We start from the raw sequence: 21,371 nt of genomic DNA on the forward strand, positions 1-21,371 counted from the left end.
TTTTAAGATGGGGAAACATTTTACTGGTTTATGTAGTTGGTGTGATACTGTAGAAACGATGGAACGTGTTTTTATTAGTTGTAGAAAATATGCAAATCAAAGAAGATTATTAAAAACGGAATTAGGTTTTAATAGGGAATTGAAATTTGAGAATGTGGTTGATCAGTTAAATAGTATTGAGGGGGAAAAAATAAGATTTTTCGGTTTAAAAAAAAACTGGGATCTTTATGATAATTTGAGGTATAGATATTAGGATCCAATAGATGGCAGTAGTGCAACAATAATGGAGGCAAGCTGCCGCTAAAACCTAAAGAAGAAGAAGAAGTTAGTGTGGCTCTGATCTGAAGCATGTTTTTCAGAGCTCCTGAAAGTCTGATGCAGTTCTTATTGTGAGTGTTGTCCTTTCAATGTTTGATAGTCTCGCACTTTTCTCGGAAACATGTATTTAACCGCGAAATGCTGCAGGTCAGTCATGGCTGTCAGACCAAATACATTTTATCCGAGGAGGACCTGCGTGCTGTTTTCAACTAGCGTTAGTCCGGCTGACGGAGGGAGGTCGGGGTCGGGGTCACAGAAACGACGGAAAAAAAGGCAGAAGAAAGCGGCTTGGACCGGCGACCTGTCCTGGGAGGAGAGGCTGGCCGATGCGGTCACCCCTCTCTGGAGGCTGAGCTACGAGGAGCAGCTGGAGCTCAAGCAGAACAATCAGCGGAAGATCCTGTCTGAACTCTCAGAATCTCTTTCGGCTGACCTCAGGTCAGGTTTTCCAACACCTGCCTCGGCTAAACTCAACTTCACTGTCCTGCCTGTTCTGCCCTCCCCAGTCAGGGATGGCTACCGCAACAAATCCACGTTTTCTGTCAACAGAGGAGTGGATGGGAATCCAAAAACAGTTGGATTCTACCTAGGAACGGCCAGTCGTGGAAACATCGTCTGTGTGAACGGGGATCACCTACTCAACATGCCGGAGAAGCACACACTAGTAGCCAGGTATTACCAGGACTTCATCCGCCAATCCTCTCTGGAGCCCTGCCTGCTGTTTCACACCGGGGGTCACTGGAGAGAGGTCACGGTGAGGACCAATGCGCAGGGACACACCATGGCTATAGTGTATTTCCACCCACAGATGATGACCGCAGAGGAAGTGGCTGTTCATAAGGCTGAGCTGGTGGAGTATTTCTCAAGGGGTCCTGGATCGGTCTGTCAGCTAGACTCCCTGTTCTTCCAGGAAAGCACCATGACTCGCTGCACGCATGAGGAATCCCCCTACCAGCTGCTGCACGGTCAGCCATATTTGTATGAGGAGGTGAGATATTCTGGGTTTACCTGGAATGTGGAAGTTTACCGCTCAAACTCTGCAGTTCCTTGCAGAAGTATTCATAACCCTTGAACTTTCCACATGTTGACACGTTTACAACACCCAACTAAAACATGTGGTAGCACTTTATTTGAAGGGGGGTGAATAACTCCTGTCATGAACATGAATAAGCCTTCATGAATATTTATGACTGTTGTCATAAAGCGTCATTCGGTAAATTATGACACTTTTAATACAAAGTTGACATTATTCAAAATGTCTTTGTTATGACAACTTGACATTAACCAATAAATCATTACTGTTTAAACTTTACCTTTAATAACATAAAGTTACCTAATTTTCAAAGTGCAATCAGTAATACTTTTATAACAAATTTATATCAGTAATGATTTCTTGCTTAATGTCAAGTTGTCATAACAAAGACATTTTGAATAATGTCAACTTTGTATTAAAAGTGTCATAATTTACCAAATGACGCTTTATGACAACAGTCATAAATATTCATGAAGGCTTATTCATGTTCATCACAGATGTTATGTCATGTTTATGACAGTGTCATGTCAGTCTTATTCACGCCCCTTCAAATAAAGTGTTACCAAACATGTTTTAATAGGAGTTTATATAAGTTTCACATAATGGTGAAGTGATTGGAAAACAACTCCTGGTCAAACTGTTATAGAGAAGGAAATGCCTGAGAAAATCACTAAATAAGTTTCCTGACCAACCTGAATATGTGCAGTATACTCAGATTTTCTTATCCCTTAAAACTTAAATATGTACGGTAATTTCTTTAACTTTGTTATTTTGCAAAGTTGTACAAAACGCTCAAGGCACAAAGTTAAAATATGTTTTTTATTCTTAAATTAAGTACAAGATGATTGTGCTTCAACCACAAACGGATATCACCTCATCTTCTTGTGACATCAGCGTCTTTGCTAGATGATTTGGCAGGTGTGTATACTTTATAACCGATTACACACACTGGTGGACTTTGAACTGGGTAATAAATCCACTATAACATTTTGTTGAGGGAACAGAAGGTTTCAAAATTCAACAATGACTTCTGCAGAAAACTTAAGACTCTATACGTTTAGACTGCAGGCCAGTTTTTGACTCAAAGGTTCTCTTATACTTATTAAACGCCGACGCGAACGTATGTCCGATCTGACGTGTATCTGTTCTGGCACGACTTTTGCAGGTGCTGGGCTTCAAGTTCCGCATATCTGCCGATGCTTTCTTCCAGGTGAACCAGGCAGCTGCTCAGGTGCTGTATAACACGGTCAGAGACCTGTGTGTCCCAGGAGCAGCGCAGTCAAAAACAGGAAGCACTCTGCTCGATGTGTGCTGCGGCACAGGCGCCATCGGCATCATCTCTTCTCCCAGAGTGGACAGGGTCGTCGGTGTCGAGATCGTAGAGCAGGCGGTGAGAGATGCCGCGCACAACGCCACTCTCAATGGCGTAGAAAACTGCGAGTTTCTCCCCGGTAAAGCAGAGGTGGTGCTCCCTGCTCTCATGTCTCGGTTGAGCTCTGCACCCGGAGCCCTTACCGCCGTGGTGAATCCGTCTCGAGCGGGCCTCCATCCCAAAGTAGTCAGAGCGCTGAGAAACCAAGTGGCTATCCGCAGACTGGTCTACGTTTCCTGTAAGCCGGACGGAGAGGCGATGAGGAACTTCAAGGAGCTTTGCTGTGCTCCTGATCAAGAAAAGAAGCTCACAGGAGAGGCTTTTTCTCCCACTCTGGCTGTCCCTGTGGACATGTTCCCACATACTCCCCACTGTGAACTGGTGCTTCTGTTTGAGAGGTAGCGGGTGTCATTTTTTCGCCAGATTAATTTATTGCTACATTATTTTAATATGTATGTTTTCAGAACTCTGTGGTGATATAACGATCCTTTAAATTATTATGTTTTTAAATAAAGACATTCTCATGTTTGCTCATTGAGTTGGGTTTATTGCATATGTAAGCAAAGACAAGTACGGTGGATTTCCTCTGTTCCAACCCCGAGCTTCAAACCTGGTAGATATCAAATAAAAATGTATTGTTTAGGTTTTTCCTCTCATATTTGTTGTATAACTTGCAATATTAATATTCATGTTGTCTCAGCTAATATTCAGGCTAAAAACAGGTGAGTTTTTAATCCTTGATTTAAAGGAACTCGGTGTTTCAGTTGTTTAGCTGTTTTCTGGAAGTTTGTTCCAGAATTGTGGTTAATAGAAACTGAATGCTGCTTCTCCGTATTTGGTTATGCTCATGCAACCAACAGTAATGCATTTAACAAATCTTAAAGCTGATATAGCTCTTAGTGTCTTGTTTTTCTTCAGCCTCACTAATGCAGCATTAGCAACGAATGTGTAATAAAGGGAATAAAATGGAATTAAACTCCGCTTCTGTCTGCTTCAGACAGGCAGTACCCACATTTATACATCAGAGGGCGCCATTACCTCTTTAGATTCTTTCAGTCACAAGACTTGCATAAATCATCTGATTCATAATTATGAGCTCATCCCACTTAGTCCAGTTCACTTAAGGTCAGAACACATCAGGGTACAGTAGGAGAACAAGACGTGTTCTCCAGAGGTTACCTTCGTTTATCTGAGGTCATGTTTCTGAGTTAAAGTTGCCTCATTTTGCTGGATGAACGTTTTCAGTGTCTGCATATGGAAAACAGGACAAGGAAAGGGACTTTTTGAAGTTTGTATAAGCACTGGCAGAGTAAAGGTTCAGAATAAGTCCAGGCCTAGAGAACCTTTGTAAGGTTTAGCATTTAAGGATGTTTTTTTTTTTGCAATTTTTGAAAGTTGCATCATGCAAGGCAATGTGTTTTTTTTTTTTCTTATTTGCAAAGTTTACACAAAGTATTTTAAATTCAACTGGAAGGTAAAACGAATGGAACCAAAATAACACGTTTTCCACATTCCCCATGTATCCCAGCAAAACATTTCTGAACTTTATATTTAAAAAAAAAAAGGAAAATTGATGTGAACTGAGATGAATTGCACAATTATAACATCATACTATTAAAAAACAACTCATTGCTCAGTGACATCACGGTGTGAAATGGAAGACCTTTGTTTGCGACCTCTTGCAATGATTAATCCTGACAACATCAGACTGAGATACTCGAGAAGATTGGGTAAGAGCTCCGGGTTACGTAAAGATTTAGTTGGAGAAAAAAAAAGAAAAGTTAAACATTGGTGAAACAAACAGCCAATAGAATGCTTATACCTGCAGCAGGATGTTGCTTTAAAACCAAGAGGCAAGAGGAGTGTTGCATCTCTTAGTGTTGCCTACATCTGACCTGGTGCAAGAAGAACAAACGGTAAGAAGTTTCTCCAATCGCAATCATGTTAACAGCAACTTGCATTGTTCTAGTAATTGCTCTGAAATATGCATCTTATCAATGAACTCGAGTCTGAATGTTTATTGTTTTCTCTCGCTCATTATCTAAACTTTCTGAGGGGGGAAAAAAAAAAAGGTAAAACAATGTGGCAAAAGACATTTATCAGAATCTGTTATTGCTGTGGCATATTCTCACCCTGAAAATGTTGGGGAAATCTTACATTTTAATTTACTGATTGAAACATTGAATGTAGAGACGTTCAGTGTTTCACTGTGGCTTCATCTTCCTTTTTCTTTAGCAGTGGAGTGAATGTGCATCGAGGCCATATGCGGTTTCATGCAATACTTAAGTCTCCTGGTCAACTCCTTTCGATTCCTCTCTTACAAATCTTATGTGGCCTTGACCAGTTTATGGTGAAATTATGGTCATTTCTCTTCTGGATTATGGCTGCAGTAGCACCTTGAGGAACATGTAGAAGCTTAGAAAAGCAGCTGTAATGTTGTCATCAGTATGTTTCTCAACATTTACTGTTTTCTTTTGCGAATGCCAGATGCCATTGGTTAGCATATACTAGTGGGAGAGCTTTCTAGATGCTCACAGATTTCAGTTGATTTCTTGTCTTTTATGCTTTTTTTGAACGTCATTTTTTTTCAGGTGTTTCAATATTTACTACCGTCACGTCATAACAGATAACTTCATACATGGACTAACTTGTGTCTATTCCATTTAAGGACTGCTTTAGTTTCCACATCTAAGTAATGTGAACTCCAATGGAAATTTTAAAAGTATATTTACTGGGGGAAGAACATTGACATGTACAGTGCTTGTTTTCCATTTTGTGTTGCTCTTTAGGAAAACATCCTGTTTAATTAAGACAGATGCCTGTTGATCTCCATAAGGCAAGCAAAAAAAAAAAAAAGGACAACATTTTAAAAGATCAAGCCATAAATTTATTGAATAAATGTGACCCACTTCTTATTAGCCACCCTTCTGTATAGGGAAAAACAAGAGCACATGACATTCAAGTAACAGGTGGGAGGTTGGTCGACTCTACACCAACTCTCCATCATTTTTACACTTCCTCATTTGATGTGCCAATAAGTATAAATTATATATTTCCTGAATTGAGAGATATAACAGTGCACATTAAAAAAAATATATATAAAGAGTCAAGTAAAATGGATGAATCATAAATAAATAAATAAATAAAAAAACATAGCAACACTGGTAAAAAAATGACATAAAAATCTACTTATAAGCGACGGACAAGTTATTTATAATTAATCAGGCAGAAAAACATTGCATTCAACGAGAAGGTTCCTGTTGACGGCTGGCAGTCCAGCTGCAGCTGCCCGCTGTGGGCGCTGCAGGAGTTCATGCGCGCAGCTGCCTGCCTGCCTGCCTGCCTGCCTGCCTGCCTGCCTGCCTGCCTGCCTGCCTTCCTTCCTCTCGTGTCTGTCCGCATCACGCTGCGCAGCGCATCAGACGGAATAACACCGTCCCCTTGTTCTGTTCGCGCTGTGCTTCCCTGCTGCAGAAACATGACCGAAACCAGGATTCATCGCGCCGACAAGCAGCAGAACGGAGATGCCATGGCGGAGACGTCGACCGTGGACGACGTTTTTGACGACACCTACAGAGAGAAAGAGGGGAAGAAGCCGCCCAAGATCCTGGTGTGGAGGAACATCATCCTGATGGGTTTCCTGCATGTCGGAGCGCTTTATGGACTGGCTCTAATCCCTTCCGCATCGTGGTTAACTCTTGGATGGAGTGAGTATTTGCTGATTTCTGTCTGAATAGAATGCGCCGATGCTGTGTGAGCACTGCGAACCACAGAGCATACTGCCTGAGGGGATCAAGCCTGTGGGAACAATGGAGAATGAGTCACTCTGGCCTAATTTGAATGAGAGGGCCTGTATGAAGGTTTTCAACCCACTGATGGTTTATATATTTAGCATCCATTTCTATAATCAATTTCATTTTAAGTCAAATGGCGCCTTTTGAGTAAATAAAGCTAGTTGTGTTGTTTTTGCAGGGGCGTCTTTGGAAAGTTTTCCAAGGTGTGACCAAATAATTTAGGGATGACACACCTAACCCAAAAGCCAGAACTGATTTTCTGGACTTTAATAATGATGTTATGGGGGGAGGGGAGTCGCAGGTGATAGAAATTGGTATCCGATGCAGGACATTAACCCTCCTGTTGTCCTCGGGTCAAAATGACCGAGATTTGTATGTTTTCCCTATACACAGAAAATGAGGACAACAGGAGTGAAAAGGGAATAAAGGTTGCAACTGATTGAACCATACTCTCTCTGGTCTTAAATTAATTTTAATAAATAATATCTAGACGGAAGACTATGGTTGGATGACTAGAGATAGATCTTTGTGATTGTTTTGACTGAGTTTTGGCTGGGTGCATAGAAACTAAGCTGAATCGTTGGAAGATTTTTGGAGGCCTAACCAAAAACATTCAGGATACATTTTGGACCCCTGTAGGAAGTGGACTCTCTCCTTTGCTTGAGCCTGTTCCCTTTTTGCATGACTCAGTTGTGAGACACAGTTTTCCTAAGGATAACTTTCATTTGTAAGCACGCCTCTGGATCAGCAACAGATCTTCAGAACAATACATGCTGACGTTTTTGTGTCTGACAGATGAACTTAGCATGCTATCAATAAAATGTAGTGTCTGGACTTTGACTGGGGCATTCCAGAACATGAATATTACTTGATCTAAATCAGTTTGTTGTCGATTTGACTGTGTGGTCGAGGTCCTGCTGGAAGGTGCACCACCGTCCCAGTCTAAATTGTTTTTCTGCAGCCTATAAAATTTTTTTTCCCTTTTTTAATCATACTGTATTCAACTCTGGAAAGCTTCCCTATCCCTTGTGAAGAAGCATACACCCTTCCTTTGTAGCATACACCCATGACCATGAAGCAGCACTGGATAACCACACACTCACACCTCCTTGACTGGTCAACCAATGGTATTCGCACGATTTATTTGGATACATTTTGTGCAGTTTTCAGCACACTGGCCTGCAAAACAAGTTTCCAAAATGCTTGAGACTGTGATACATTTCAGATTAATCTGTATATTTGTGGCTTTTTGGTGAAGACACCAATATCTTCTATTTTTTTCTGTTTCAAAACTAAAAAAATATTAAAACCTTAAAGATTCCCTTCACATTTTCTCTAGAAGTCCAATCCCCATGCTTCTGGGATGTCTCGAATTAGAAATATTTTAATTTCTGTCATCCAAACAGTCTGCTGATTAATTTGTGACCTACATATGTGGACTGTTGTGGCGTGACTCAAGTCCCCCAACAATCTCTACTCTGTTTCTACTCTGGCTCTGCATTTTTTTTTTTTTTTTGCCGTCTTTTCCAGGCTTAGCTGCATATTGAAGACAAAGCACAATCACTTCCACTGAAGACATCCCATTGTGAGGCTCATGGCACCGCAGCAGAATGCTCGTTGCCAGTCAGCCCCCAGATCTCAGATCCTGGCTAGTCCCGTCTGTCTAGGCCTCACAGAGACATGCATTCACTAGTTTTTCCAAGTACTCAGAGACAGCCAAAAGTGTGAGGGCTGACCTGCACACTCCCAATGTTTCTCTAAAGAAGCAGAGGGTTATGAAAAAGAACATGGTAGCCTAGTGAGTCAGCTGTCATGGGTGTAAAAAATTAATCTCAATGTAGCGCAGACAGTTTCCCTGTAAGATACCTCTCTTTTTCTTCCAGCTGCGGTGTGCTACATGATAAGTGCTCTTGGTGTGACTGCTGGTGCACACAGATTGTGGAGCCACAGGTCCTATAAGGCTTCTGTTCCCCTGCGAGTCTTCCTCGCTCTTGGCAACTCCATGGCATTTCAGGTAAAACAAGCAAGCATGTAAATATAGAACATTCAACCGTAGATGCAAGTCTTTGCAAAAGACTTTTTTTTTTTTTACCTTTTACACCTTTTCACATTTGGTAAGTTACAACTTCAATGTATTTGATTGGAACGATGTGTGACAGAGCAAAACAAATAAGAGCATAATTGTGAAGTGTCAAATTTCTCTTGATCTAGAGACTGAAGGTGTTATAAATTCTTTTTTTTTTCTTTATAAAAAAGCTCAGGCTATATCAAAGAGGACATGGATAAGTATTTCTCAGATTCTCAACTGGTTGTAGGTTTGAACTTTGAATCAACCGTTCCAGGAGCTGGCTGTGCTTTTGCACTAAACCATCCCATTGACTATTTTTAGTTTTTCCTTCCTGCTGAAGGTGAACCTTGACCTAGTGCTGCTACTAACTGGTTTTGTTCCATGATTGCTCTGTATTTAGCTTCATTAATATCCCCATCAACTCTGCTGAAGAAAAGCATTTCAATGCTTGCACCACCGTTTTTCATGGAGAGAGAGAGCTTTTTCTTCAACAAAGTCAGTTTTTCATCTCGTATAACAATTTGCATGTAGGCCAAACAGGTTTGTTCTTTTCTGTCCAAAACACTTTCTTCCATATTTTTTGCTGTGTCCCATACATGGATTGTGGCAAACCTTTCACAGGACTTCTTGTAACCTTTGTTTGAGACAATTTTCTTCTCGCCACTCCAATCCATCAAGGCCTACTTTATGGCGTGCACAACTAAGACCATCTTGTCAACAGTTTTTCAATTTCTTCAGCTTCTCCAGAGTTAAAATGATTAATGCACTCCTTGTCCTGCCTATCTATTAAGGTGGACAGCCATATTTTGGTAGGTTTGTATATTTGTGTTTGATGACAGTTTGAACAGTTCAGATTCCTCTTCTTCATCCGTGACCTCTCTGTGCTCCTTGGTCTTTAAAAAGCCGTTTGACCTTTAACACTGTCTAAATAACCACTGGCGCATTTTATTTATACTGAACTGAAATTACATAAGTGGATTCTGTTTACTAATTAGATGACTTCTGTAGACTAGGGGTTACATTGAATTTTATTTAGGTGTATCAGAGCAAGTGGGGCCGAAGACAACTGTGGGCGTTACTTTTGAGTTTCTCTTTTTCATTCTCTTCACAATTATGACCTACTTTGTGTTGGTATGTCATGTAAAATTTCAATAAAATACGTTCAGGTGAGCATGAGAAAATGCAATAAAAATATCAAGGGGTGTGAATAGTTTTACAAGGTGCGATACAATTTAACTCGTCTGCCATAAAAAATGTGCTGAAACAGCTTTATCATGAAGGACAAAGCCTGTGGTTTTCTAAGACATGGAAGGATACTGTATTTGTTGTAGCCTGAATATTTCAATATATGCGTAAACCCTCATGAATCTGGTGGTCTGAGACCTCTGTGTGTATATGTCAGTGATTTTCATAGTCGCTTTTTTTCCCCTCAATGTAAAGAATGACATATATGAGTGGGCCAGGGACCACCGTGTCCACCACAAGTACTCAGAGACAGATGCAGACCCTCACAACGCCAAGCGGGGCTTCTTCTTCTCCCACATCGGCTGGCTGCTGGTTCGCAAACACCCTGATGTCATCGAAAAGGGACAGAAGCTGGAGCTGGGAGACCTGAAGGCGGACAGAGTGGTGATGTTCCAGAGAAGGTGAGGAAAAGTTCAACTGTTGTGTTGCGACATGCAGTCCCCCTGCCAGCAGGAGGCAATACTTGAAAATGCTTTTAATCCACTGCAGCCGTTAGCAATAAAGATGTATTGTACATTTATGCAATGCAGTATGGGTTACGAATGATGCTGTAATTCATTTGACAACTCTTTGTCTGGCTAAAGTGACCAATGTGATAATAGTGTGACTATGACAACATTGTTTCCACTGACTGGACATTTTGTCCTCATCCTTGGTCAGTTGGAAGCAATCCCAAAATTTCAGTAGTTTTTCAGGATTAGCATAGTAGCATAAATGTTGTTTCAGCCACTGTCTCTGGTGGCTCTTATACTGTGGACTAGTCTTGCAGTAGATGCTTTTGTAGACATATAACTTTTTTCTGCTCTTATGATACTTACTAGCTTCACATTGTTCCAGATTAGCATTTTTTCTCCCTGCTTATGTTGACACTTTGTGACTTATGACATTATCTCTTTGCTCTCCTTTAGGCACTACAAGCTGTCTGTCGTTCTGCTCTGCTTCCTTGTCCCCATGTTGGTGCCCTGGTACTTCTGGGGCGAATCCCTGGGTGTGGCTTATTTTGTTCCTGGGCTTCTGAGGTACACTGTGGTGCTCAACGCATCCTGGCTGGTGAACAGCGCTGCACACATGTGGGGCAACAGACCATATGACAAGACCATTAATCCAAGGGAAAATCCATTTGTGGCCATTAGTGCCATAGGTGAGCATTCATTAATTATTTTTAGCTTTTCAGTAATGATTTTGTGTCTTGATGCGGCTGAAGGTTAACACTCTTAGGTTGTCTTTCAAAGTCACCCAGGCTGGGGCTCTGCCAAAAGCGTTTGCATATTGTCATTTGTAAAAGCAGAAGTCTGCTACATTTTTCTTTTCAGCTGCCGCTGAACCTGCTATTGAGCTCAAATGCGCAGGAATCTTCCTAGAGAATTTATTAATAAAAAAGACTTAAGCCCCTTTTCAATTGAAAAGTTGTTTGTATCAGGATTGTTTTGACTCATAAGATATTTACATTTGAAGGAAAGACATTGTCAATAGTGAATCTGCATCTGAAAAAGAAAAACATGAAGATGTTTCAGTAGTCCAAACAGAGACTAAACCTCAACCCGAGTGAAATGCTGTGATGTGACCTTCGCAGTGTTGTGCAGAAACAAAAGTTAGCAGGCCTCAATGAACTGAACCAACGGACAAAATCCCTCCACAACAATGTGAAAGACCAATAAAGTCAGCAGTTTTTGCTGCTAAGAGTGGTTCTGCAAGCTAGTTAATGGGTTTTTACACAGCTCTTCCATTTTGTCCTCATCTGTCCTTATCAATAACACCAGTGTAGTGGGCTGTGCATTTCTGTACATTTGACGTTTGTAAAACTTGGTAAAGACCAGATCGTTTTTTTTTTACTATGTCCTAAAATGTAAAAACCTTGGATTTAAATGGGGTATATTTTTATTGTAGATTTCTTAAAAATAAGAACTAGAAGCTCCTGGATAACAACGGCAAACTAGAGTGAGCATAACGTGATGATAAAGGATAAAATGACTGCAGAAGCACTAATTGAAATATTTATATGCAGTTGTGTAACTGTGAGATTATTAACCACAAAAGTATTTTCACTTCTGACAGAGTTACCAAGTCAAGGAAGTGACCATCTGACTACACATTTATCTCCCGTCACGCTGGAGGAATCTTGGCTGGGAGGGTCACAGATTAACTCTGAGATAGTCTAAATCTGATATAATATATGAAATTAGATTTTTGAGGCTTGTGAACATCGTTATAAGACAATCCACCTTTTTGACTTTCCAGATTCTAACTTAATTTTCTGAATTGATTCCAATCATACGTCACATGGTGCGTTTTACCCTTTTTTATTGTTTTATTTATTTCTTTTACAAATAAATTGCATTGAGAAATGGATTTTCATTCTTGTTGACCCCATTTTAACCTAAATTGTGTGCTAATAGACAATAATTCATACAACAAATTAGCTGACTCAGGAGACAATAGACCATTATAAAGAGGAAAGTCTATCCTCTGATGTTTTTAAAATCCTTCCTTTGGATTAAGCTGAACAGCTTCAGGTCCTTTTTTAAATTTCTTGCGAGTGGAAGAGGTGTTGTACAAAAAGACCTTTTTCCAAGTCCAAGACTGTGGGGAGCACATCCTTTAGGTAATGCACAGGAAACTGGATACAGTGGCAGTAAACCAATTAGCTGAATGATGGCCCATCCTGAAACCTCTGGCATCAAATTTCATCGTCTACAGCGATAAAAGATTGAGACATTACATGACATCATTTGTGTTTTCTCCCAGGCGAGGGCTTCCACAACTACCATCACACGTTCCCCTTCGACTACGCTACGAGCGAGTTCGGCTGCAAGGTCAACATCACCACCGCCTTCATCAACCTCATGTGCTTCTTGGGTCTGGCTAGAGATCGCAAGAGGGTTTCCAGAGACATGATCGCCGCTCGCATTCAGCGAACAGGTGACGGCAGCCACAAAAGTGGCTGAGTACGAGGGCGAAGCGGCGCTACAAACTCTCAGAGTGAGCCGACACGACGGACCGAGGCAGAACGTAGCAACGAGTGCAGCAGCGAATTCACTGGTGCGGTGGCGATTACCATGCTTCTTTGTGAGACTAATATCGGCTTCAAAGAGTTGTTTCCATTAAAAGTTGTGAACCTCTTTTAAGTTTTGAAGTGTCTTCACCAAGTGTTTTTTGCAGCTAGTAGAGATTTGACTATGTGTGCAAAACAGCTTTTTCATTATAATATTAGAGTGTCATTAAGAGAATGGATGTATTATTATTATAATTTTTTTTTGGATCAGAGGAAAAATGGCATCAATAAAAATATATAAATATAAAATGTGTGTAAGTTATGTCTAGAGGCAGTAATTAATTTCAGAATGGTTTTCTGCACATTATATTTCTACATTTTCTTGCTGGTTATTAATTGTCTTTGGCACTTTGGAAGCTTTATTAAAACCTTTATGGTTTCTCTGCAAGCAAGACTGAAGTCACTTTGCTTTAAGTCGATGGTGCTTGGGTGCGCCTGAGAAGATGTGGATTTTTAGCCTGATATTTATATGTTGTTGTTTTTTCTGCTTAGTTTTAATTTACTTTTGGTGATTTAGTCCGACTAAAACATAGGCTGGCATGTTGAAAATTAATGTCAGCTCAGTCAGGCCTCCATTTGACTGTTGCTTACTGTGGCCATAGAAGAAGACCGCTTCATAGTACCATGTGGGGATGCTTTGACACCTGTAGTGTCAGTTTTTCTTCTCATTAAGGAATAAGTTATCTGACGCGACTCAGTTTTTTGCTTAGATAAAACGCCACATCAGACTACCTATTTAACTCTGCCCTGAGAAGCGGACCTTTCAGAAAATACTATTTCAGTTATTGTTCTCCATCTCAGTAAAATAGTCCAATGAGACATGGATGAGATTTTTTTTTTCCCTCAATTGTTAGAGTACAAAAATGTTTGGCCCAACTGCCTTATGATGGTTGTGCACCTCCTCAAAGCTCATAGTTAATTATACAAATAAAGCAGGAATAATTACATGTTTGGTTTCTTTAAGCTTTTATTCTGCAATTATATCCCCTGTCAGCCTTGTTTGTTTAAAGTGAAAGACAATGAATAATCAAAATGAATTTTTTTTTGACTTTTCTTTCACCAAACAAGAATTTGCCTGAGATGCAAATAAAACTTTTTATGACATTTTTGAAAGTACCATTGTAATATTTGTCAAATTTTTCTCTATAACAAAGCAACACTTGTATTGTGTTGGGAAATGGCACTTTTATTTCAGATGAATGTTTTGTATCTACTGTATGTAAAGTAAATAAACCAAACTTTTACGCAACAAGATTGTACTTGTTTTTTTTTTTATATTCTGCTGAACAGGAAAAAATATTTATACATCCACTCCATTTCTTAGAAGCCACAGATTAAAAGTGAGTATTTAAAGCACCTGGATTCCTGCATGACGGAGATGACAGCAGAAGCTCAAGCGCGAGACGAAAGAGAGAGTGAGGAAGTGTGTGTGAGGACAGGGACACCAGCCTCACACACATATCGAAGGGCATACAAAAAAAAAGCATCCTATCACCTGACCCACATGTTCAATATAAAGAGGGAAGAAGTCGAATAATTATAATGAAGATTTGTTTAAAAACTCATTCAGGTGTGCTCAATTGTCCATAAATTAAGGAAAACATTTTTCAGTGTGGGAGGTGAGAGAGTTTGAATCTGCTTGTCACCTTGCATCAGCTCTGTTTGAGTACTCTCCGGCAACCAAATCCTCTCCAGCTCTGGGTATTTAAGCCTGATTTGCTCAGAGGTGGGCAGAGGTGGAAGATAATTCCCTTGCTGGGGTCATCAAAGAGGCTTTGGTGTTTGCTATCAAGACTGTCCAAACATCTGAAGAATTTTTGATCTTGCTCCATTTGCTTTGGGACTTTCTGGCAAGTGGGCAGTACTTGCACAGTGCATCCTCCCTTGTGGTGTGAGAAAACAGCCCAGCCTGTTTGCTTTTTGCAACAGTTTGGTCTGCCCCTTTGTGTTTGTGTCGCCGTGAACGGCGGCCATCAGCCTGAGTCTCGTCCAAATCCACTGTAAGTGGAGTCACCACTGCTGACCTCTGTCACCCTGACAGTGACATCAACCCCTCAGCTCATTGGCTGCTGAATGTCAGGCCACTCTTTTCATGCCATGCAATACCACTGACAATTCCCTCAGGCAGACAGTTTCAGAGGGATAGTGGTGAACTTGTGTAAGAAGGCTTGTCAGCTAATACCTGTCGATGTTTATCTTGGAGAGGACTCTAAATCACAGCAGAATCTGAACTGCAGTTTTACAATATAGCTGTAAAATAGAGTCCTGCTACTACCACTAAAAATAGTAAACTCAGGCCTTCGAGAAGGGCCTGAGTTTAAATTCTGGAGTAAGGCTTTTCTCCATGGAGTTTTTATCTTCTCCCTGTGCGTGCATGGGTTCTCTCTGAATCCTCCCACAGTACAAAAACGTGACTGTTACGTTAGTTGGTCTGCATAAATTGTACTTTGGTGCGAGTGTGTGCGTTGTTGTCTGTCCCGTGTGTCTCTGTGTTGCCCTGTGATTGACTGGCAACGTGTCCGGCATGTACCCTGCCTCTCGCCCAGTAACCTCTGGAAATAGGCACCAGCTCCCCTTACGACCCTGCAAGCACAAGCATGTTTAGATAATGGATGGATGGATGGATGGATGGATACACGATTATTATTGTTCCTTTCATCCATGTACCCTGCAGGGGTTTGAGCGAGGCTGGTGACTATCTCCTGTGGTCACCAGGATGGGTCATCTGTCCATCGCAGAGCAAATAAGAACAATTATAATCGAAGTCATGTTGTTAATAATTCTAATTATTTATTCAGTAGAGGGGGGAAAAAAAAAGATTTTTATTTTATTTTTGCCAAAAATACCAGTGGAAAAGTAAGTGGCATCCCTAAGAATTCACATAGAATAAGTGTGTTTTCTTAAATTATGTAGAATAGTCTGTAAACTTTCACTGGTAACATATGTCTTCTCTTTTTTCTGGAATAAAAATATGATGTGACACAGAGGCGTTTTGTTTAATCTAATCTTCAAAATGGAAAAGAGAAAAGATCAATAGTTCCTTCCCTAAACTTTGTCCTTATCCAAGGACAGTGAATTCAAAATTTTGAAACATCTGGATCTGTGACAAAGAAGACTATAGTGAGGATCCACATTTAATGAGAATCAAATCAAATATTCTTACTTGTTTGCTGTTTGTTTTCTTTTTTTTGTTCAATTATGTTAAAGTACTAATACGAGACTACACTCTGTAAGACAGAGAAATGAAAAATAATAAAAAATGAGACTTTACCCAAGAAAATAGATTTTTGGAAATCGCTTGTACTGATTTAATATTAAAGTGAAACTAATGTTGATTTTCAAGAGATAATTTGTTGGCTATTCTATCTGCTCACTATCTATTATGGTTCATCACCCCTTCAGATATTTGTATGCGTAAAAATTGAAAGAATGTGTGAAAACAATAATAATAACAACAATAAGAAAAACACATGAACCATCCGGAAACAAATTGGCCTATTGGTGTCTGCAAATAACACTTTAAAAATGGTTTATTGAACATCTTGTTTATTCGTTCTGCTGCATTGCCATGTTTTCCATAAACTTTGCACCTCAGTACACTCACCTTCCCTTTGAAGCACTGCCTTAGCATCTAAAACACATCTTCTGTGACTGTCAGGCAGCTGAGAGGATCTTTGACCTTTGACTATAATACACATTCCTAATACATGATGTCTTTTTGCCATTTGAGAAATTTGACAGATAACGTTTAGAAATTATTTATAAGGTTTTTTTTTCCATCAAAGACCGCAGAAGTCTTTCTTATTTTCTCTCATCTTGCTGATCGTCTCTTCTTAAACCTTAATCCATAAACATCACCTAGAAATCCCCCATCACCACCTTCCAAGTAACCTCCCCCCCCCTCTCTCTCTCTCTTTCTCTCTGTCTCTCTCTCTTTCTCTCTCTCTCTCTCTAATCCTAATTTGCACACAAGAAGTTTGCAAAAGGCCAGCCTGGGCCAAAAGGAAAGAGACCTGGGGGTCAGACGAGGTTATTGGGGAATAATCCTTCATCCAGTCAGGAAAGGATCGTCTGGATTAGTGATGGAAGTGGTTCCATATCTGATCATAGCTCGGACTTCGCTCTGTCTTACTTCACTTTTTTACGAGAGCGCTCAAAAGAGGCGCTTTAATACATTTGAATAAACTTTATTTTTAAAAAAACACTCTCAATATAGGTTTAATTACAAAAGAGTAACAATTTTATGTATTTGTCTTCTTTATAAACCGGTTGCTTGTCTCGTGGCAAGACGCAATAAGCCATCCGCTCAGGTGCTGTCTGACGCGTAAATATGCGGAAATACTCTTTTTTACTTTTTTTTTTTTTTTTACCCGTTTTCGGAAGTTTATTTCAAGAAATAAAATACCTTCTTACAAATTTGTGTGAGTAATAGCCCCTGAGTTTCGGGGCGATACGCCCTGATTTAATCACCTTTCCTAAACCTCAAATGACTTCCTAATTACAAATTTAGAGGCCTCATCATTTCCTTTTCGCTGTCTTCTACTAATCCCAGCAATCAGCTCTGCGATAGATAGCTTAAGTAAACTTTTTTTTTTTTTTTTTTTTCATGAGCAGAATTTCGCAGGGATCAGTGTTGCACTTTTCCTACAGGATTAAACTGATCTTCCTCTGCTGCTGAATGGAGGCAGGGGAGCCATCGTTGCCCGGCCCTGAAGGCCCAGGGTGCCCTTTTGATCATTTCAGTCTCTCCTCGGTGCAATACCTCTGATTGGCCAGGGAACTAAGAAGGGGGGAAAATCTTTAATTAAGCAGATAATCTCTTGTTGGGACGAGAGCGGCTCCATTTCAGAGCCCCCTCCTTGAATCCCGATAGCTCCTGGTGGAGTTCCGTGCGCTCAGTCTCCCGCATCCGTCGTTCTGTCCGCAGCTGCGCCTCACCTGTCAGGATGTTCGTCCACTGGGAGGTTTTCTTCTACGTTTTTATCCTATTGACTCACATGAGGTCGTACTGCTGCTGGTAAGTTTATTTTACAGTGTTATATTATTATGTCCCTCCCACCCCCCCTCATCCAAATATTCATTTCCATTTAGTGAACTGGAGACATATATGGGTTTTGGATGCCAAAATGACGGAAATTAGATAAAATCATCGATTTATTTAACACGTTTCAATTTTTCAATGGAGCAAGTCCCATAAAGACCATATTTGCAGGTAAATACTAAAACTAAACACATTGTTTTGGAGGTTGCCAGATTGTAGAATACTGCTTCATGGTTGCATGAAGAAAAAAACTACAGAGGTCTATGAATACTACATAGTTTGTCTACTTTGTGGTTTTTCAGAAACATTATGAACGAAAATATAATGATGTAATATTGGTTGATCTAGACAAATAAATATTAAGAAGCATATTTTGATTGATACCTTACATCTGCGATTGCTAATAATTGAGTCCAGGTTGAATAATTTTAGGTCCTGTGCTTTTTGCACTTGCCTCAATCTAATTTGGCCTTAATGCCAAGAATGCATGACTCCTTTTCATTAGATTTCACAAATAGAATACAAGTTTCAAACTGATTTTGTGACCTCAAAATCCCTGAAAGAATCTCTGCTCGGTGTTGAGTAATCAGTCTAAGGTCTGACCAGTAAAAGTACTGAAGACAGAAATAAAATGCAGTCCAGGCTCCTTAAAGAAATGTAAAAAATATTCACTTAGTTTCACACAGAATCATAAGCTGCTCACATACCAGCTGCAGTGATATTAAGCAACAAGTCAATTAAATAGAGGCACAAATGAAAACTTTCACCTTTTCCATTTAAATTTTTTTTACCTCTTGGCGACTCAAGCTTGTGCTGCCCTGAGCGGAAAGCCATGTCAGCTTCCTGGAACTTCAAATGTTGGTGAAGTTTTCACCTTTGCAGTTGTTGACCCTCAATATGCACCGTAGGATTTGATGAAGTTGTTCCAGAAACAGTTTGGATTTCGGAAAGTTATATCACCCACATCAAAGTTTCTTCTGTTGTTAGAGTTGCTTTCTATGTAGCTGATTCTGGTTATTTTAATTACATATAAATTATATGTGAACATATGTAAGGATATATTCTTCATTATTGTAGTAAAAATTGTAATTAAATCGAAACGTCGCCTTTCTCTAAGCGCTTCCTAGAATCATCTGAGTTCATTGCCCGGTGCTGTTCACCAAGATTTGGATGCCCACATGGTGTCACAGTTTCACGTGTCCTGAAACACACTAATGAGAGATGCTAGTGGAGGATTTTGCGGTGGACACTGGGCTTTCCCGACTGAAATAAGCTGTCTCCTTTTCCAGGTCAGTGAATAATTTCCTGATGACCGGACCCAAGGTAAGCCTGGCTTCTTTTGATCTTCCCCTCCTCTTTTTTTCTCTGGAGAAAGAGGGAGTTAAACCTTGCTCCTTGTATGTTGACAATCTCTAGCTACCTGTCTGTTTGCAACAAAAGCTCCAAATCAGTGATATTCTAGGCCTTTTGTGATTTTTTTTTTCGTCCCCTCTTGGTACACTTGACCTTATTCAGAAGCGCTGTGTATGTCCGAGGGTTGAGTGTGTTAAGAAGCGAGGGCAGGCAGTGCTGTTGTGGGTGGTCATCATTAGCGAGCCGGATCCCTGTGAAAGAGGTGGTACTCCATCTCCCTGAAGGCCACTTGAGACATATTAGTTATATTATCATTCATGCAGTCTGAACAGGCTCTGGAGCAGCAGGCGAAAGCCAAGCACAGAGTGCAGGGCTCTGATAAAACTCATCAGATCATAGTAGAAAGATTTTTGTGTTGTTTTTTCTCTCTTTCTCTTTTAGTTTTATTCTTTATTCTATAAGAAATTTTCTGAAGGCAAGGGTATTGCTTATAGTTTTGTCTTCATAACTTGTGACTTAGCTTAAATATTTGATCCAAGATCTGATTTGAACTGCTAATTATTTTTCTCTAAGGCAAAAGAATGAAAATGTGAAACCTATCTGAACTCATTAAAATTGCAAATCTAATTGTACTATGCTGAATATGACGTATGATCCAAAAGCAGAAAGCCATAAAGTAATTCCTCCTTTAGGAGAGCACTTCTGTTCTTCACAAGCATTAAGTTTATCAGGTTCCTTAAAACCGCTCCATTGGGGGATTTTTCTGCATCATTTACTTGTGCTGTTATTATTTGGGTGCAATATGTCATGTCTGTGCTGCAGGCCTACCTGATCTACTCGAGCAGCGTGGCAGCAGGGGCTCAGAGTGGCATTGAGGAATGCAAATACCAGTTCGCATGGGACCGCTGGAACTGCCCTGAGAGAGCTCTGCAGCTGTCCACACATAGCAGCCTGCGCAGCGGTGAGTGCCCACAGACACTTTGGAAACTTTTAAGACCAGCTCCAATGTCTCTGTGGAGCAAGGAAAATGGTATGACTGTATTAGTTTTTTTATGATTCTATGGTTTGGTTGTTGTATTTTCTGTTGTTAAATAAAAAAAAAATTCTTTGTCAAAATATATGTTTTAGTCTATGAGATCGATTTATTGAGAATTTGAAAAACACATAGTTTCTGATTCTGAACACCATCACAGACACATGTTGTAGTCCTGAACAGATTGTAGAAAGGTTACCAACAGTAGAATTGCACCAAATACCCAAAGTTGTAATAAATATTAACAATACAAGGTTTCAATTTAGTTATTTTTTATTTTTTTTGGAAAACCTTTAAGAGAAAATAATATTTTAAAGACATAAAACCTTTAAATATGGAAAGTCTGAAACCTCCATCTGAATCGGATTTTTCGTGTTTTTTTATAGTTAGCAGAAAACGCCTCTAAAAACAGGAAGTAAGTTCTGTACATGAAGGATTAGCCTACATGTCATCTAGATCCAATGTCCAATATTTTCCTGAAATATGTTGAATGTGCGAGAGACAATGTAAAAGGATGGAGTGAGCACTTATAACACAAAGATCTTGCATACAGGAAATGTGGCGAAGCTAAGACAGCTAGCTTGAGCAGTGAGTAAACCAGACCACTGACAACAATTGTTAAAAGGATAAGGTTTATCAAGAAAATAAATCATTTGCTTTACAGCTGTTTTTACGTTTTATGTAACTTACGTCATTACAAAACACCTGCTGATGTGCCCAGATCACATTAAAACAATAGCTGCTGTTGTCTAGCTTAGCTGCTTAGCTACATCTATATTTTTTCTCCACATCTGAGATAGGTGAACAAGAGTGCTTGACTGCAGTCTAATTTAATGCCAGTATTTCAACATTTCTTTTGCCCATCATGTGTAGCATTATACTGAAGTCTTTTTGGGTCCAAACAGCTTGTTGTTGTAGTAAAACTAACTGTAGACAGATCTACTGAGTTTGAGTGACTTACGTTCTTATCAATCAATCAATCAATCAATCAATCAATCAATCAATCAATCAATCAATCAATCAATCAATCAATCAATCAATCAATCAATCAATCAATCAATC

At 39.9% G+C, this 21,371-nt stretch overlaps 3 protein-coding genes across 5 annotated transcripts in view; all 3 read left to right on the forward strand.

Annotated features, from left to right (window-relative positions):
* Positions 1–254: 254 nt before the first annotated feature.
* On the forward strand, positions 255–3,261 carry trmt2b (tRNA methyltransferase 2 homolog B). 2 transcript variants are annotated; one of them, XM_008429500.2, is made up of 3 exons: positions 255–756; positions 868–1,306; positions 2,517–3,261. In XM_008429500.2, exons 1-3 carry the CDS (start codon positions 440–442, stop codon positions 3,123–3,125), a joined length of 1,365 nt encoding a protein of 454 aa, XP_008427722.1. In that variant the 5' UTR covers positions 255–439; the 3' UTR covers positions 3,126–3,261. The 2 variants fall into 2 exon arrangements, with proteins under 2 accessions (XP_008427722.1, XP_008427721.1); XM_008429499.2 differs by having other exon boundaries at positions 256–1,306.
* Positions 3,262–4,534: 1,273 nt separating this feature from the next.
* scdb (stearoyl-CoA desaturase b) lies at positions 4,535–14,136 on the forward strand. Of its 2 annotated transcripts, XM_008429502.2 has the most exons (6): positions 4,535–4,639; positions 6,198–6,430; positions 8,401–8,531; positions 10,026–10,231; positions 10,739–10,971; positions 12,576–14,136. In XM_008429502.2, exons 2-6 carry the CDS (start codon positions 6,202–6,204, stop codon positions 12,773–12,775), a joined length of 999 nt encoding a protein of 332 aa, XP_008427724.1. In that variant the 5' UTR covers positions 4,535–4,639; positions 6,198–6,201; the 3' UTR covers positions 12,776–14,136. The 2 variants fall into 2 exon arrangements, with proteins under 2 accessions (XP_008427724.1, XP_008427723.1); XM_008429501.2 differs by lacking the exon at positions 4,535–4,639 and having other exon boundaries at positions 6,022–6,430.
* A 3,203-nt stretch (positions 14,137–17,339) lies between these two features.
* The window catches only part of wnt8b (wingless-type MMTV integration site family, member 8b), a 9,447-nt gene continuing 5,415 nt past the window's right edge, over positions 17,340–21,371 (forward strand). The window contains exons 1-3 of the mRNA XM_008429503.2: positions 17,340–17,899; positions 19,213–19,246; positions 20,099–20,237. Of these exons, the coding sequence (XP_008427725.1) occupies positions 17,829–17,899; positions 19,213–19,246; positions 20,099–20,237 (244 nt within the window). The 5' untranslated portion in view covers positions 17,340–17,828. The remainder of the gene's footprint in view (positions 17,900–19,212; positions 19,247–20,098; positions 20,238–21,371) is intronic.

This window comes from Poecilia reticulata, linkage group LG15 (assembly GCF_000633615.1).
Source record: "Poecilia reticulata strain Guanapo linkage group LG15, Guppy_female_1.0+MT, whole genome shotgun sequence".
Lineage (NCBI taxonomy): Eukaryota > Metazoa > Chordata > Actinopteri > Cyprinodontiformes > Poeciliidae > Poecilia > Poecilia reticulata.